We start from the raw sequence: 17,268 nt of genomic DNA on the forward strand, positions 1-17,268 counted from the left end.
TCTCACGTCGTTTGAGAGAAGGGTCTCAGGTGGCAACATTTCAGATTTTACTGATTTCATATGGACCATGTAGCCAGGCTGAGGTACAATTTCATGCATTGTGGAGTTTTTCAATGCTTTGATTTTTTGTAAATTCTATGAAGATCTTAGAATTCACGTTAGTTTTATGCATTTTTTTTCTGCAAATGACCAGTCATCTGCTTCCAGTTTACAGATTCTAGCTGGAGGTAATTTAGACTTTTGCTAAAGGGCATTGGTGTGTATGTAGTGGACTATCTATTAGCGGAAAATGTACAGCAGCTGAACGGTGAAAGTCATGTCCTTGGAGAAATTTCAGCAAAGACCTGACACAGGACCTGAGAGATGCATCTGGCCCTTCAGCTGATCCATCTAGTGTTCACTGAAGCCTTATCAGAAACAGTCTCAGTGGAAGAGTGGCTGTCAAAAAGCCATTGTTAAGGAAGGGAAATGGGAAGAAGAGGCTGTGGTATGTCAAATTTACACAAGAAGTAGACTAAATATCCATCTGTGAAGGCTGCGTAAGCAATTGGCAAGATGACAGCCTAAACTTTCTTAAGCAGCTATGTTGACGAATAAGAGTGGTGATACCAAATCCAGCCTTTAAGCTTGTTGCACAAATTCTATTTTTGCTTTTTATCCTGTGCATCTATGTACGCATTCCCATATTTCAATTAATTGCTGCATGTATTTCAGTTTTTCCTTCCAAAACATGGCTCAAGATTTCTGCACAGTAGTATAAAAATTGGACAATACTGAGATCAAAATCCTGCAGGCTTCATGTCGAGGGAAACAACTGAGAAGCCTGGGAACAAAAAAAGAATGCCTTTGTCCGGTGTTTGTTTCTAATATGAATCTAAGAGCAAACCGGATGATTTGTTTTAAATGCATTTATGCTTTTGCTTCTAACCTTGAGATAGGAAAACTGATCAAAATTCAGTTATCTAATAAAAACAAAACAAAAGCTGAAGTGATTAAGTTTTGATGAGACAAAGAAAAGATTAGTGCGAGCAGGAAAGCTTTTCCTCTGGGCAGAGCCAGTTAGAAAGTGGTTTTAAAATAGTGCTTCATGCACTGTTTGACGTGTGGCACGCTGAATTCTCGGCAAAATCTAATCATCATCATCAGAGAGTCATGATAATCAAAAACCTAACACAAAATCACTGGAGTACTGCACGTATGAGCACACAGCTGCAGAATGAGCTGCTCAATTTTAACGCCTGAATTATGTTTGCAGAGCAAACAAGCTGCTGGACGTCTAGTTAACGCTTTTTTCTTAGAGAGGTATCTTATTTGAGTTAATTTGATTAAGTTGGCTGGCAACTTCAAAGATGGAAACAGAGAGAAAATACGGCTGTTATATAGTAATTTATTAATTTTGCCGAATGTCTTCTGAAGGGCAATGTACAGCTTTTTAACAGAGCCATAGTACAATACTTCATAATTACAACATTTACAGGTGCAGTTGGGTTTGTCTTTTTACATCAAACGACGGGGATGAGCAGTGAAGGGAGCACAGAATCAATAAAATGCAGTTTAACACAGACAAAGCAAAAACAGTGTTCATTAGCCAATACCGAGCTCGCCTGCAGGAACGCATTTATCACCGAGCATCATGACACTCACACGACGGCTCGTCGTCTCTTTACAGCAGCTGGACTGACAGCCGAGTACCGGTAAGCAAAAAGCGTAAAAAAATATCGTCATTAATTCACCTAAATATCAACACACTCGTGGCATCGTTTGATAGATACGCCGAACTGAAAGGCAGATGGTAAACACAGACTATGCGGGTGAAAATGAGCGGTTCTGGGTTTCATTCACATGTGGAGCGAAAGCAGTTTGTACTTAAACTTTTCTCTCAGACTCATTTGTATTCCACAACAGCCATCTTATAATAGAAAAGATAAAATATGCAAATTTAAGAACGTGGAGTGCCTCGCGATGGCAAATTGAAGGTTAAGATTGATTCAGCAATATCCACTGTTTCTATAGCCAGACGAAACAAAAGTTTGAAAGAAAAAAAAGAAAAGAAAACCAAGATGTGAATTAATTAATAAAAGGTTACTCAAAGAAGCAATAAGTAAGGAAAAGCCGCGGCTTCTCTGTCTCAAAGCGCTCGTTCGACAGAATGGAGCTGTGAACAAAAGGAGAGTTCAAAGAGCAGCGATTTCAATGAGACCGGGGGCAACGAGTAATTTCACATCTTTAGCAACAACAAAAAAGCTCAACTCCCAAATGTTGCTGAGACGGCTCATCTTCAGTCACATAACACTCAGTGCTTCATTTATCCAACTATTCCGCTTAAAAAGAGTCGCTGCTGTAACAAAGCTTTTAGAATATTTAGTTAACTTCTTTTTGTAAGGAGTTTCTTCAAATAAAAAAAAAAACCTGAACAAAAAAAACAAAAAAACTGAGAAATATCTGCTTCCAAAGGGATTTGTTTGGATCTGGAGAAGCAGTAATAATTTATAGAGCCACTTCCAAATAATAAATAAAGAGATGAATAAATAAACAAGCAGGCAAGCAAACATCAACAACCACATTTTTTCCCAGTATTATTATTATTATTATCATCATTTATTTTTTTATTTCCTTTGTAGAAATGTCTCTGGTAATCCAGCGTCACTCCTGTGATATTCTTGAAAAATAGTCTGATACAAGCAATTTACCACGCTGCATTTTTTTTTCTTTTCCCAAAGGGATGAGGAACAGTTTGAGGGCTCTGCAGAAGAATGACACATGTGGCTGGCAGCTACAGTCAAACTGATCACCAAAGGTTGAGAGTCAAAGTCTGGCAAAATATAGAGATTTATTCCTCCTGTTTCTGATAGTCGTGAAGCCTCCTCAGCAGAACATTAGTTGACCCCTCCTAGTCACAATCGTGTGGAAAGTCTTCCAGGTGATTCTCAGTTTTCTCACTCAATCGCTCCAATGTTGAAAAAATACTTTTTTTTTTTTTATATTCTTAAAACTATGTTTGACTCTACATTTTGCCTCCCAAAGCTTTTTAGTTCTCCGATGTGCTTTAGCATCCACTGGGGTTTGAACACACCTCAAAGGTTCTGGTGTAAAAAGCCAGTTTTAGAGAGATGGGTTCTTTCCAAAATGGTGGGACAGGAGTGGTGAAAAATAGTCTCTCTCACGGCACAGTGTTTCTTGCTGTGTGACTCACAGTCTCCAAAGACGGGGCCTGAAAAAGAAGACTTTCTGCGTAGGCCTGTGGGCTAAAGCACGGTGGCGTTGTGGCCCTCCATCCTGGGCAGCCGTGGGTTCTGAACCGTCCCCATCGTAACTAGCAGTGGGCGGCTATCCTCGGATATACCTGACTGAGCCATGGACACTGACGTAGGAATGGGTCCCCCCCTCTGGTGGGCTGCTGAGGAGGGCATGCTGCCCTGCTGGGGTGGAGGTGGGGGGTTGGTGTTACTGTGACTGGACTCTATGGGGAGGCCTTGCTCCTGGTAGCCGTATCCGATGGTGCCACAGGGGAAACGTCTCAGTCTGTAGAGGGGGACTGGGGGCAAGGCGGTTGAATCTAAAAGTAGGGGAGACTGGGCAGCGGGAGGAGGTGGAGGGGGTAGCAGAGGTCTGCAAAGACCCTGCTGCTGCTGATGGTGCAGCAGTTGGAGTTGGTGCTGCTGCTGGAGCTGCTGCTGGAATTGCTTGTGCTGGTGCTGGAGACCTAATGCCCCGGCCACCTCAGCCACTGTCCGGCTCACGTGATCCTGCCCCTCTCCAGGAACCCTGCCACTACTGCTTCCTGCTCCGCCCACCCCTCCTTGCCTTTGCTGTTGCTGCTGCTGTTGCTGCTTCCTCTGCTGCTGCTGCAGGAACCACGAGCCATACGTAGGGTTCCACAGACTGCTGCTTTTCCCAGTGTGGGCGTCCTTCTCTGAGGGGTGTCCCTGGGCGAAAGCCAGGTTGATGTGTCCTCCCTCTGAGCTGGGCTGGGTGGTGACATGAGGTCCCTTGGCAGTGAGTGTGGAGGGGGCAGCAGAGGTGACTGTGTTGGTGGTCTGTGTGTGAGGGTGCTGGTGCATGTGGAGGTATGGCTGGGGCTGAGCCGATGGTTGTGCTTTGGCCTCAGACGCTGTGCTCGTCACAACAACGTGCTCCCCTCCTCTCCGGTTCTCCTCTGTGGGGTAGGCGGGAGGTGGCTGTGGAGCCTCCCCATCGGGCACCTGGGGATTCACCAGCACAGTCGGAGCTGAGGGGTCATCGGGGCCCATGGGGGCATGTTCCTCCTCCTCGGGTACTGGCCCATACTCGATAGGCAGAGCCACGTTCACCACATCGGGGTCCTGAAAGATTCAAAGATCATGGCTGTGGATGAATGGTCATAACAGTTACTTCATTGGTCTAATACTTTTGCTTGGAAAATGTCATGAGGTCGAGCAGAGAATTAACGAGAAGGATATTACGGAGAACTGCAGTGCGCTGACAGTCTGGCTGCACTAACAGTAATAAAGGGCAACAACGTCCCAGCAAGCAGATTCTAACAAAGTTGTGGAATATTCACAGTTCGCCTGTGGGTCCAGCAAACTGAAAGCTGCGCATCAACAACTTATGGCATAAGATGCAGCAGCAGTTTACATTATAATCTTAGCCACTTGTCAGCTGTACTGATTGATTCTATCGTCCTGCAGAGTGGTCGAATAGAGCAAGTAGTCCACTACTGCAGATTATGTCTTCCTCTCAGATGGAACACTCCTTTTCATGCACACATACGCTTTCTTATGCTCTGTACAAACTCGTGTTGTGTAATCAGTCTTTGCATGCCAAGAGCTTATAGTAAACAATGAGTCACAGTTAGGTTGTTTCCTCTGATTGCTCAGCCCTAATCAGTGCCTGCATGACAGTCAGGTTCCCATACGGTGCTCAGTTTAGTTACCTGTAAGCAGTAGTCGATTCTCTCCAGGATGGTTGAGAAGTTGGGCCTGTCTTCAGGCTGGTGCTGCCAACTCTGAGTCATTATACGGTACCTGAAATGCACATGAACGAGCAGAAAACACGGAGTCAAAACACTTTCTCCCACTCCATGCAGAGAAAGCAGAGACTCTCCAGCTGATTTAATGCATGCTGGGTAAATCTCCTTTGACTAAATATTCTTAATAGCTTCTTAGCTTTTTTAAAATTTATTTATTTATTTTATTTTGATTTTATTAGGTTTTTGTAATGCAGATTTAAAGTGTAACCTCCCACCACTGAGAGCTATTGTTAAATGGGCGATGTAAATTACAGGAGCGAGTTTTAGTGATGTTAAATCCTGAGTTATGGTTTTAATTGGTGATTAAATTTCACTGTGGCTTTCAGAAAAACTTCAGTTTGATAGAGCACTTAAGGTATCTGCCTATTCTGAGAGAACAAAAAAAACCAACAACACGTTTACAGTGAACATGAATAACAAGATTTGGGGAGGGAACTTTTTTTTAATTCACGATTTCCTGCTATACCGATTACACTAATGCGCACATCAGTGCTACGTTGCTAGGAAGATACGTCGGATACAAATTTCATTTCAAAATACATTTGCACTTCAGGGAAATTTTCTTTTTTATTATTTTTATATAGAGATAGAGATATAGACAGATGGATATATAGCTGGATAGTGGTGTAGTGGTAAGACTCCACGCCTTTGGAGCGGGAGACGCATGTTCAAGTCCAGCCTGGGGAAAACAACTGCTTTCATGGCTAGAGGTACATAGATCATTAACAAGGAGGTGATAGACAGAAGTGGTAGGGTGAAGTGTGCTGTGTACTTGTACTCTTCCTGTGAAGCATTGAGAGTCAGGCTCACATGTTCAACCAGGGAGGTAAGGGGCAGAATAGAGGAGGGACTACTAATTGTCTAACTTCCTCTACTTGTAGGTTAACAAACAATTAGTAGTCATCAATGTTGACAAAGAGTATTATATCATAAAGTGGCTGAGAAATACAGTCTATAGTATAGACATGTAGTACAATGCCCGTGACTATATTTCAATCTGGGAGACTCTTTGTGACTTGTAAAACGTTTTATTTAGCAGTAACAGCCTTTATCAGACTTGATCGATGATAGAACTCTGAACTATTCCTCCAACTGTGCTTTCAGCCTTGTGAAGCTTCAGGTCACCGGCTGCTCCCTCCTGTTAAATTTCGTGTTCCATCTTTGATTAGTAGCTTCAGCAAGGTCCTGAGCGACCAAGCAGCCTTGAACCATGACGTTTCCTCTCAACTTGCTTCACAGCATACACAAGGCTTGTTTTTGTTGTGCAGTTCCTGTTTTTCTTCAAAACAAACAAACAAAACAACATCATTGAGCCAGAAAATGTAAATGTTACCTCATCTCTTTTCATTTTTGAAAACAGTGGCCTCCTTTGTGGTTTTGTTGCATTAACACAATTCTTACTTTGTGTTTTTCTCACAGTGAACACAGATTGTTGTAGAGATTTTGCTGACAATTTCATGTTACTTTTGGGTTGTTTTTACCCATTTTCAGGACTGAACAATGCCATCTTACTGTGTTGTTTGCATGATGCTCACTCCCAGCAGAAACAAACTCCCCATTTAATGGATAGTTTCTTATTATTGTAGAACTCAGGGGACCCAGGTCTTCAAAAGCTCTTTTCAGCTTTGTGCACATTTAGAATTGTTTTTTCGAAAGTCCTTTGAAAGTTGCTGTGATCGAGACATGATTCACACCCACCAGTCTTACTTTAGAGGATCAGACTCTGTCAATAGAGACTCTATATGTCTTTATTTATCATGTGTGGCACCTTTCAACCTCCAATTCATCTCTCACGTCTTTAACTGGAACACCTGACTTAGAGTAGCTTTTAGAGAAGTCGTTAGCACAGAAGGTCATTTATCTTTTGCAGCCTTGATCCTGAATGGCTATAAAAACAGGAAAAGTACAATCTGCTGGTTGCTGTTTGATACGAACTATGGATAGTTTGAAGACAACTAGATCAGTTGTTCTTTCTCACAGGCAGTGCAAAGCAAGATAGTCTGCTTCAGACTAGAGATGGCACGATACCACCTTTTTATGTCCGATACAGATATCATAAATTTGGATATCTGCCGATACCGATATGAATCCGATAGTGTTTTTTAATCAACAAAACTGTTTTTTTTAAAAATATCTTGCTGCATTTTGTATAAGTTCATACTCAAGTTTAAAACAACAACTACACTAAAGCTATTCTGTTATACCTGTATACAAAAAAAATATTTCATAGTTCAGCAATACTGATCAATCTAATAAACTTAAACCTACACCATCCTCCCTATTCTGGTATTTTAAAGAGTACTTAGCGTAAATATTAAGCAACCTAACTAATAGGGTTCCAACTCCCAGCAACAACAAAAATAAATAAAAAATAGGGAACCACCCCTCACGCGCCACCTCATGATGCTTAATCGACGTAATCAACCTTAATTTGATGCAGTGTGAAAAAAAAAATGCACAGAAATCAATTATTTTTCAAGAAATATTAAATAGATTCAACATCTTTCTTCAACAAAATTGCAGACTGCACAGATGGTACCTTCCCAAAGGAAAAAGTACTATAGCTTACTAGGGTATATATATTAGACTTAATAGTCACTATATACAGTAATGGACTTCTATTTATTTTACATCAAATTAAAACTTTGGGTGTCAGATAATTATTTATTAAAAGCTAGACATTTTAAATGAGAATAAGAAAGAAAAGTATGTCTTTGTGCCCCCTTTTCCCTGTTCATGCCCTATCGGCCCCCCTGGCTAAACTTTGCTAGATCCGCCCCTGCACAGTTACCAGCCGTCAGCTACGTAGAAAAAGATCCTCGAGTAGAAAGTAATATTAAATACATTCTAACAACAGCTTATCAAGCTTAAACGTGCTGCTGTTGTTCAGCCGCTGGTTTCCTCTTTCTGGTGCAAAGTGGGCCAAAAACAAACCAGAGACACGGACTCGCGACAGAAAAGCCGATCAGCTGATCATTAAGCAGTTTCATGATTGAAGTAGCAGCAAGAGAGAGAGAGAGGCAGTCGCTCCATATATTAGTTGTTAAGCTTAACGCAGGAATGCTTTACAAACATTCAGAGATGGACTTACACACTTGCTTTACTTCTCTTGGGGATAACTTTGTCGGAGATGAAATGCCAGGTTGCTAGCGAAGCTCCACATGCTATCCAGACCACCGACAGGTCCCGCATGCCACAGCCGCTCTATCACGTGATGCATACTGCTCCGACGTGCTAACGTTCTGAGGTGAGTTACGGCGTGTTGCAAGTTTTGTGAGGTGCTTTCGTGATATTTAATGGATCGGATTACATTTTTTATTTTTCTCCGATATCCGATCCAGTAATTTAGGTCAGTATCGGACCAATACCGATACGTAATATCGGATCGGTCCATCTCTACTTCAGACACATTCACACTGGAAATACTTTACGTGGCTAAGGTGAGTGCGCTGCATGGATAGTGTGTGCATGACACCTTCTCTCGAGTGGTAAATGCACTGGATTATCAGCTGTGATATTCCCATATCACTGCAGTCTGACTCGTATTATTATTAAAGTGGAAGGTTCAATTAAATTAAATTGTCTTCTTAAAGCACCAAATCATAAGAGCAGTTGCCTCAAGGCGACTGCTACATCCTAAGGTAGAGACCCTGAAATAATACAGAGCAATGAAAACAACCCATTTTGAGCACGCAGTTAGTGACAGCAGGAAGGAAAAACTCCCTTTTAACAGGAAGAATAATCGGGCTCAGGGAGGAGCAGCCATCTGCCTCAACCAATCGGGGTTGATGGGAGGAAAACCCGACAAAACTTTGTCTAATTTTGTATAAAACACCGAAATTCTTAAAACAGTCAGATTAGCCAAACTGTGAAAGAAGCAGAAGCTTCTAAACTAAATCTATAGTGCTGCTTTCTTACAGTGACAGTGAATTTACTGGGCTAGCTGGATAATCTGCATTTGTTTTCATATATGCCTATGTTGGGTTTAGCAGTTCAGTGCATGTGTGAAACTGGCCTGTGCAGCATTAGCTTAGTCTACAGTTGTGACTTGGATTAGATGCCATGAGCAATAAGTACAAAAAAGTTGATAAATTTAAGCTCTTTCTTACAACTGTGATCTTTCTTGTCTGTGTGATCTGCACTTACACAGGTCCAGGACAGTTTTTAGGCGGGTCCATTCTTCCCCCATTTGTTACAAACTCCAGCACTTCTTGGTTACTGCGGCTCGGATATGGCATGTAGCCCAACGAGAAGATCTCCCACAGCAGGACCCCAAATGACCTTCGAGAGGCGATTGATGAGAAAAAAAAAAAGATTAGTTGGAGGGAGAGAAAGAAAGCTAAGGACAATCAAGTCTTAAATTACAGGCATCATCACCGCTGAAGTGGTGAAGGATGAGAGCAGAGGACAAGTATGAGACGGAGAGAAATGCAGCGAGGGTTCAGCAGGAGGTGAAAAAAACAGACAGGTGTGAAACTGTGGAGGTGAAACCAGTGTCAGTCTGAGAGATGTGTGCAGGGTTCTCACCATGTGTCTGTTTTAGATGTGAAGATGCCCTCCATGAAAGCTTCAGGTGGCATCCATTTCACCGGCAACATGGCACGCCCACCCTTCCTGTAATAGCTCGCCCTGAACACACAAACACATTTGTGAGGGACGTGCTTGCATAACCGTGTGGTTAATAACAGATCAGACACAGTATTAAAAAAAAAAAAAAGGTGAAAACTTCTCAAATCCAGCAATTAATTCAGTGTTTTTCGGCAGCTTTACTGGCGCTCTGATCTGGTCGCTTTTTCAGCCTTCTTACATGTTGCTGTGTGAGACCTTCTAAGAACTCCTTATCTCGCAGAAAGGAACGACGCAGATTTCTCGCCGGGCTGAGCCGAGCCCCGTCTGAGCCGAGCCCCGTCTGAGCCATTTTTAATGCTGCCTTGCCCTTTGCATTGCTAGAAAAATAATCAGATGCGTGCTGTATCTGATCTTTGGTGCTGATAGAGGTCGCCGCCTGGTTTATCTCGCCCTCCCCGAGATGCACAACAAGGACAGACGTGAAGTGGCTCCCATTCGGCTCCACGTCCGCCACGGTGTCCACAAAGAAAAACGGACATGTGTCAGGATCACAGTTAAGTGGTGTCAGCTGCTGTCAGACGGGAAAACTTTATTTTTGGCACCGTTTTCTGTTGCGGAGGAGTAAATCTGTTTGCCCCCAGTAATACTGTCATAAAAATATCAGCATATTCCCTAAGCACTTGTTCATAAACATGGCAATTCTTGATAATAAATGAGACTGTGTGACTGGCTGGGTGGTTGCCAGTTCAAATCCCTGGGGCCTAAGGAATAACGCTCTTCCTCTGCTGAAAACAGCAGCTGCTCCGCTGAAGCTGCACATGGCTGCACAGGAATGAATTGTAATTACAGTGGGCAGCTCCCAGGTGTAACTAGTGTTCCCTGGTCGAACACATAAACATATAGAGAAAACAAACGCATCAAAAACAAGGTGATAAAGAATAAATAGACAGTTGTAGTTTGGATAAATTATGGGACCGTCTCAGGAGCCTGAGCTTTTTCAATGCACCATCTGATACCTGTGCACTTGGCTCTATGTCCTATATTTGTCTGGACAAGTGCTCATATCCAGCTCCATATCTTCATTTTTGAAGTCAACAACAGCAGCTTTGCATGATTTACTTCAAAGCACTGACAGTTCCAAATAGAGATACTGTATCTTATCCTGGGCTTCTGAAATAAGCTAGCTTCACTGCTCTGCCTTTAAGCCAACTTTTTTCTGATTGGCTTCTGCTTGAAAGCAGACGATTTAAACAGTGTGTGTGTGCTTTTTGTGTGCCGCTCGACTATATTAAAGCTATCCTCAAGAACTGAGAGAAGAAAAAATTTTTGAACCTGAGCATTTACAGCAGCTTGACGCCTTTTGGCTCACGGGAAATACTTTTACATCCACCAGCTTCATCATTTTGAACACTGGGCCATAATTAACACCCAACATTGGAACGGCATATAAATATGTGATGGAAAATAAGAAAAGGCATAATAGTCCCGCTTTCATTTCATGCTCTCCTGGGGCAAAAATGTCCAAACTTCAGTTAAAAGCCACTGCTCTGTACCTACTGTATAACCTGGAACTGACATTTAAATTAAATCCAAAAATAATATGAGATGAGTGCCAAGAGGCTAAAACAGAAGTAAAACGTGCAATATTTATGCAGTATTAACCATCTGCAGCCAAGGCCCGGCCTCAGTTATTAAATTTTGGTCATAAAGATGGAGTTTCCTTTAATTATAAATTCAGGTGAGAGCGTTAATAGACTGCTGCATTTCCTACAGTATGAACCCAGGGCAAACAGCAAGAGCCAGCACTCATCATTTACTTTAACTTAGCTGCAGCTGCGACTCTTCAGGGGATCCATGAGCAGAGATGAATATAAATGATATGCAGACAGATAATATGGTTAAAAGGGAAATATAAACTATTGGCATAAGAAGTTACCCTTGAGGGAAATTACACATAATCAATGAAGCAGAGAAAACAATCACTAGTGAAGTCTGTTTGCTTGACAGATTAGCTGAGAACTACACTGCAGGGCAGACACTCAGATATGCACCCAGCGACTTAATCCATCACTTAAAATAACATGCCCCAGTCAGTGATGGGAATCAGTTACCAGCCCCATTTTTAGTCCCGCAATTACAGGATTGAATCGTGCTACCATCTCATTCCCCTCTCCGTCCTCGGTACCCCTCTAATTTTCTTGTCCATCCTAATAAAGAAAACTGTGAGCGAAGTGGAGTGGCCCCTGTAAATAGATGCAGTAAGACCAAACTGCTGCAGGAGCTCCTTTTATTCTCCTAAAATGTCCTCTTTTTTTTTTAACGTATACTGCGTCCACCCTTGATGACCTCTGCAACCGAAACAAATAAATGCAGATGAACCGAACTCTAATTTTCTTCCGCCCTGTCGGTTGTCAGGCTGTTAGAGAACGGTGAATCATTCTGAGAAAGATTGAGGGACATGTAGAACACGAGACTGATAATCCCGCTATCGCTAGATCAACCTCCTTTTCAGCACAGGGTGTATGGACATATTTGTTACTCCTGCCAACACCTCCAACACTGACTGAAAGCTGAGCTGCAGATTAGGGAGGCTTAAATACAGTCTCAGGAAATCTATAGCTCAAATGGAGGTGTTTTATGTTTATGTGTGACTCTGTGTGCAAGATAGAGCAGTATTAGAGGGAAAAACTAACAGTAAGAGACAAAGGCACGGAGCGGGCTGTGCTGAATGGAAAGTAAGATAGTTGCATGCACCTAAGGACACAATGGTGGAGGCTAATGTTTGTGTCTGCGGAGCTGGATGTCTTTGTTCTGCTTTTATTGTGCGCCTGCATGTGTGCACGCCAGGCTGACTTTAATAAATACAGCCTAGAGTCGTGCTATACAGCTACTGTTATTAGACCCTATGAAAATATGGTCATTTAAGGCGAAACAGTAGATTTCTCTTCATACTGGCAGCTGTTCACCTTAGGATGACGGCTGTCTGCCAGCTATTGTCTACCCAGCTTTTTATTTACCACCACATCACTGGTGCGCAGGCATGCGTGAAAGACTGTGTGAGTGAAATTCTGCAAGTGCAAGTATGCCTGTGGCTCTAGCGGAATATAAAAAGCTGACATTAAGCCATGTCCTGGTGCCTCACTGGGGGCACCTGTCCCCCTGTGATCGCCTCAAAAGAACCCCACGTCGCTTGTCACATAGCAGTATGGCCACATCGTGAAATGGCAAAAATAACGCACCAGCAGCCTGGTGGCCATGTGTGCAAAACAACCCGCCTCTCTCCGAACACAATAACAATAATAATAAAAAGCCCCTGCACCAGAGCTTCAGGCTGAGAGATAACAACAAAATCGCAGTGAGGCACCTGAAAAACTGACATCAGCAATTAAATCAAGTGTTCCTAAAGTGGCTCCCCGGGGATATTGTGCAACAGCTTTTTCCGGATGCTCTGTGAGTGACTTTGCTCTCGTGTGACTTTTCATCGCATGATTCAAAAGCGCTGCGCTGATCTAACTGAATGTTGTGACATATTTTCCTTGCTCTAATTTCTTACCAGATGAAAGGCTTGGGAGATTTCCCTGCTGGATTGTGCGTTCATTTAAATGATGCCACGTGAAATAATGGTAGCTATATTAAAAAAAAAGGGGATGAGAACAATGACTAAAGGGGAGCTGGTCTAGATTAAAAGAAAAGCTTCAGTCCAACAGTATAACAGAGGATAAAACAGCTGAGCTGCAGTATTTACTGGGTAAAAAGCCCAGGACAAAAACAGTTTCAACTCTTTTTTTGTTATAGTCACACAAGAAAGAAAAAACTTTCATGCATCTATGACCTGCATTGCACATATCAGTAAGCGAGAAGAGGTTTCTCCACCAGTGCATACAGTCTTGCTATTTGCCAATGGCATGCAGCAACTGCTTTTCCAAGCAAACGTATCCCTATTTCTAAGAGCAACGGGCATCTGAGAAGTCAGCGGCCAGTCTGCTCAATGGTAAATGGTAAATGGCCTGCATTTGTATAGCGCTTTTCTAGTCCATAGGACCCCAAAGCGCTTTACACTACATTCAGTCATTCACCCATTCACACAGACATTCACACACTGGCGATAGCAAGCTACATTGTAGCCACAGCTGCCCTGGGGCGCACTGACAGAGGCGAGGCTGCCGGACACAGGCGCCACCGGGCCCTCTGACCACCACCAGTAGGCAAACATTGGGTTAGTATCTTGCCCAAGGATATTTGGCATGCAGCGAGGATGCAGCCTGGCATCGAACCACCGACCTTCTGATTAGTGGCTGACCTGCTCTGCCACCTGAGCTACAGCCACCCCAATGATTTTCTGAAAAAAGCTACACGACTTCCTTCCAGTCCTGTCACCTGATGGAAGCAAAGCTGTGACAAGTGGTACTAGGTTAAAATCCAATGATTGCTGCTTAGGCCTTCCGGTCATCCTACTCTCTGATTTTACTTGCCATTAGGTCAGAGTCGTGGACTGTGTAAAAGAAAAGTATTCTGCCACATGTTTGTTTCTCTCTGTTTGGTGTGAGCTGCATCCCTTTGGACTTTATCTGGATTCCAGTTCAGCTATAGCTAGCCAACTGGACCAGAGTGTTCTTGCCCGCTGCCACTGAGCTGCGTTAGTATTGTACCTGTAAATGTCTCGAGCCATCCCAAAATCTCCGATCTTAGCCACTCGTCCCGGTCCTTTGCAGGTCAGAAGGCAATTCCGTGCTGCAATGTCCCTGGAAGAACAGAAAAAAAACACTTTCAGGCTATGTTGCACACATGCATGGACTCATGCTATTAGAAATCTTTACCCACGAACTTCAGGAGGATCAGGTGAGGATAGCTTTCTCACATCTAACACACAGCAGGACGCTTTACACAGTTCTCACTGCTGAAATTCTCTGTGGTTTCAACGCAGGTGCTGCCTGACCCATTGTGAATTCATCACTCAATATACAGACTTTGTGCTTGGGGTACTGGCAGGTTATAGACTGTTTCATATCCAGTCCCACTGTATTGTACATTTGTGAAAATAGCTTAAGCCTGAATTATACAGCACGACAAGGTGAATACTGATGCTCGCAAAGCTCTGCTCAGAGGTTTTCATACATTTGCATCTATAACATCTCCATGTATGAAACACCTACAGATGCTCCCTGTTGGATCTGAAGTTCACTGTAACTACCAAGCTGCTCCGGGCAAGCTGGCAAAGTGTATAGTTTCCTATGACTCTGCCCACATGGTGGATCCAAAGAAAAGATTGAAATGTATGTGCAGGCTGAGTGGGTTAGAGGAGAAAATTCATATTTGCACTGTTCTGGGCCGGTTATTCTTTGAGCAAAAATACAGTAGTTCTCACGGCGTGCTGTACTACTGTCTGGGGAAAAAGGAGCCGAGCTCACACACTTTTCTCTGCTCCCCAGGCATCTAACTTTCTCAACATCTTAAGAAGTGACGTAGCTCACTGCTCGTCTGCACACTGCAGACAAGCGAGCACCAAAGGCCAATAAACAGCCAGACTTTAGCATCAGAATAACATCATGTGGCGGCGCTGATCTCAGACTAGATCACGAGACAGGATACGGCTGGAAACCACCAGCGATAGAAACACACAGCACCGAGCTCTGTGTGTAGACACAAACGCACACACAGGTTTTGATGTTTGGCCTCCAAGCTCAGATGAGAAATGACACAATGAGGATGAAGTAATGGTTCAGACTGATTTAAACGGAGGGCTTTTTAACCACTGTACACAGCTGCCCCACTTTAGTCCACCGCAAGAGATGTAAGCTAACATTATAAAAGTATTTCATCGCGTTAGTATGAGAAACAATAAAATCCTCTCTAGGACATCAGTTCCACTTTCTCCAAGTTTCTTTTAAACTTTATATTAAAGTAGTTAAATAAGTGTCAGTGTCTATAAACTCGGTTATAAAAAACAGAGAAGAGAAACTTCCTCCATTTTCTTTTTCAGGAACAAGAGGTGAAACAATTAATCCATTTAAGGTCATCTAAGCCGCTTCAGGAAAGCTGCATAATTTCTACCGTAGCGCGACTCTAATCAGCGGGCGAGAGTGCACGTGCACACACACGTGCACACACAGAGTCGTGAGGTGCTATTACTAAATCCAACTTGCTGTGTTTAATGGCTTGGAAGAATTCATGGAAATGATTTGCTTTTGCTTGTAGGCGAGGAAGAGTCTTGAACTGCAGCATACTGCTGTGACAGACTGTGGTCTAAAAGCTTAAGGGAAAGACACAGATGTGTTGTACGTGCAGCACAGCGATATGAGAGGAGACTGTTGTTAAAATATTATTAACCGGCCTTATAATGTGAACCTTATTTACAGTAAATTTTCACTGCAGCTTAAAGACCCATTTCATAGCAGCACTTACAGAACAATACGCGTTAGCCTATTTTAACACCTGCAGTTGCACGAAACTGCCCAACTCCTCAGTACAGTGATCATTTTCAGGTGGCTACAATTGCCAGGCCGCTTGTAAAATGAAATAACCAAAGAGCAACACTGCACCATCCACTAGCCATAAAATGGAAATAAGCAGAGAAACACACATAAGCTGGAGTAAGTCATTCTCAGATAACATCAACCCTGTGATTTAACCTCTTGGTGAACATAACAGCTCTTCATCCAACCCAGTAAGCCCCGAGAGAAAGCTGCTTTCTGTTTTTGGAGTAGCAGCCTACTTCACTCACATGCCCTTTACTCACCCCCAAGAAAACACGCTTCTATAAAAATGAAATTAGCCTCAAGGACAGCGTTGGGGGGGGACTTTTAATACAGGTTTAAAGGCAGAGAATCAGGTTGAATAGAAGATCACGAGGCTCTGGAGAAGAGTCGGCCATTAGGTGGATTGATGGAGCTTTACTGTACCGCAGCGGGGCAAACAAGGTTTAATAGACCTCGTCTGTCATTGGCCAATCCCTGGGAAGTCAAAGGCAGATCTCAGGGAAGGTGGATGTGCTTTAATTGTCCTGATTTGATTGCAGAATCTATTTTGACCTTTTCTCGTATTAACACGTACTTGACTTTCCTCGTGCGCGTCCACGAAGGAGATTTTTGTAAGTCGGGTTCAAGAGAGGGCTTTTAAAAATTCTTTAGCCACATCATATGGTTCACCAGCCACTGCGAATATGAGCATAGAAGGGGCATACTCTTGACTTGCGCCTCGGATACAGAGCGTAAAAAGGCAAGCCGGCTAGCCCATCTGGCTGCTCCGATACTAAACTCATCACTTGTCCTTTCTGCTATCTCAGGGAAGGCAAAAGGCATACTCAGTCCATATGTTCTGCTTGGACAGATGCAGTCAGTTCATTATTCTGAGTAGATGCTAGATGAAGGCAGGGAACTCTGTTTGTTTGAATGCACATTTGCATTCCATATTTATACAGTGGCATGCATACCCATATGTTCTGCATATTGTTCATCTGCCAAGGCAAAAAGCCGAGGCGGGGGTTTGTGATAGGTGCTGTTTGTTTGGCTGTCAGCTAGATCACGCAAAAAATCCCCACCAAGACAAATTTCATGAAACTTGGTGGCCGGGGGAAAAGAGGGATACATTAAATTTTGATGTAGATCTGAAAACACTTTCTTTTAAATTGTGAAATACCGTACTGACCTCAGTGAATGAGCTCCCCGAATATGTCAGTCTGATCGGTTTTGCTA

At 43.1% G+C, this 17,268-nt stretch overlaps 1 protein-coding gene across 3 annotated transcripts in view; it reads right to left on the reverse strand.

Moving 5' to 3' along the window:
* Positions 1 to 1,373: 1,373 nt before the first annotated feature.
* alk (ALK receptor tyrosine kinase) overlaps positions 1,374 to 17,268 on the reverse strand; it is a 419,663-nt gene continuing 403,768 nt past the window's right edge. For all 3 annotated transcript variants that reach the window (XM_004559269.4, XM_004559268.6, XM_076877725.1), the window contains 5 exons: positions 14,227 to 14,319; positions 9,536 to 9,637; positions 9,155 to 9,289; positions 4,913 to 5,003; positions 1,374 to 4,322 (listed from right to left, as the gene is read on the reverse strand). In XM_004559269.4, the coding sequence (XP_004559326.3) occupies positions 3,246 to 4,322; positions 4,913 to 5,003; positions 9,155 to 9,289; positions 9,536 to 9,637; positions 14,227 to 14,319 (1,498 nt within the window). In that variant the 3' untranslated portion in view covers positions 1,374 to 3,245. The remainder of the gene's footprint in view (positions 4,323 to 4,912; positions 5,004 to 9,154; positions 9,290 to 9,535; positions 9,638 to 14,226; positions 14,320 to 17,268) is intronic.

The sequence above is a fragment of the Maylandia zebra genome, linkage group LG19 (genome assembly GCF_041146795.1).
Source record: "Maylandia zebra isolate NMK-2024a linkage group LG19, Mzebra_GT3a, whole genome shotgun sequence".
Taxonomy (NCBI): Eukaryota; Metazoa; Chordata; class Actinopteri; order Cichliformes; family Cichlidae; genus Maylandia; species Maylandia zebra.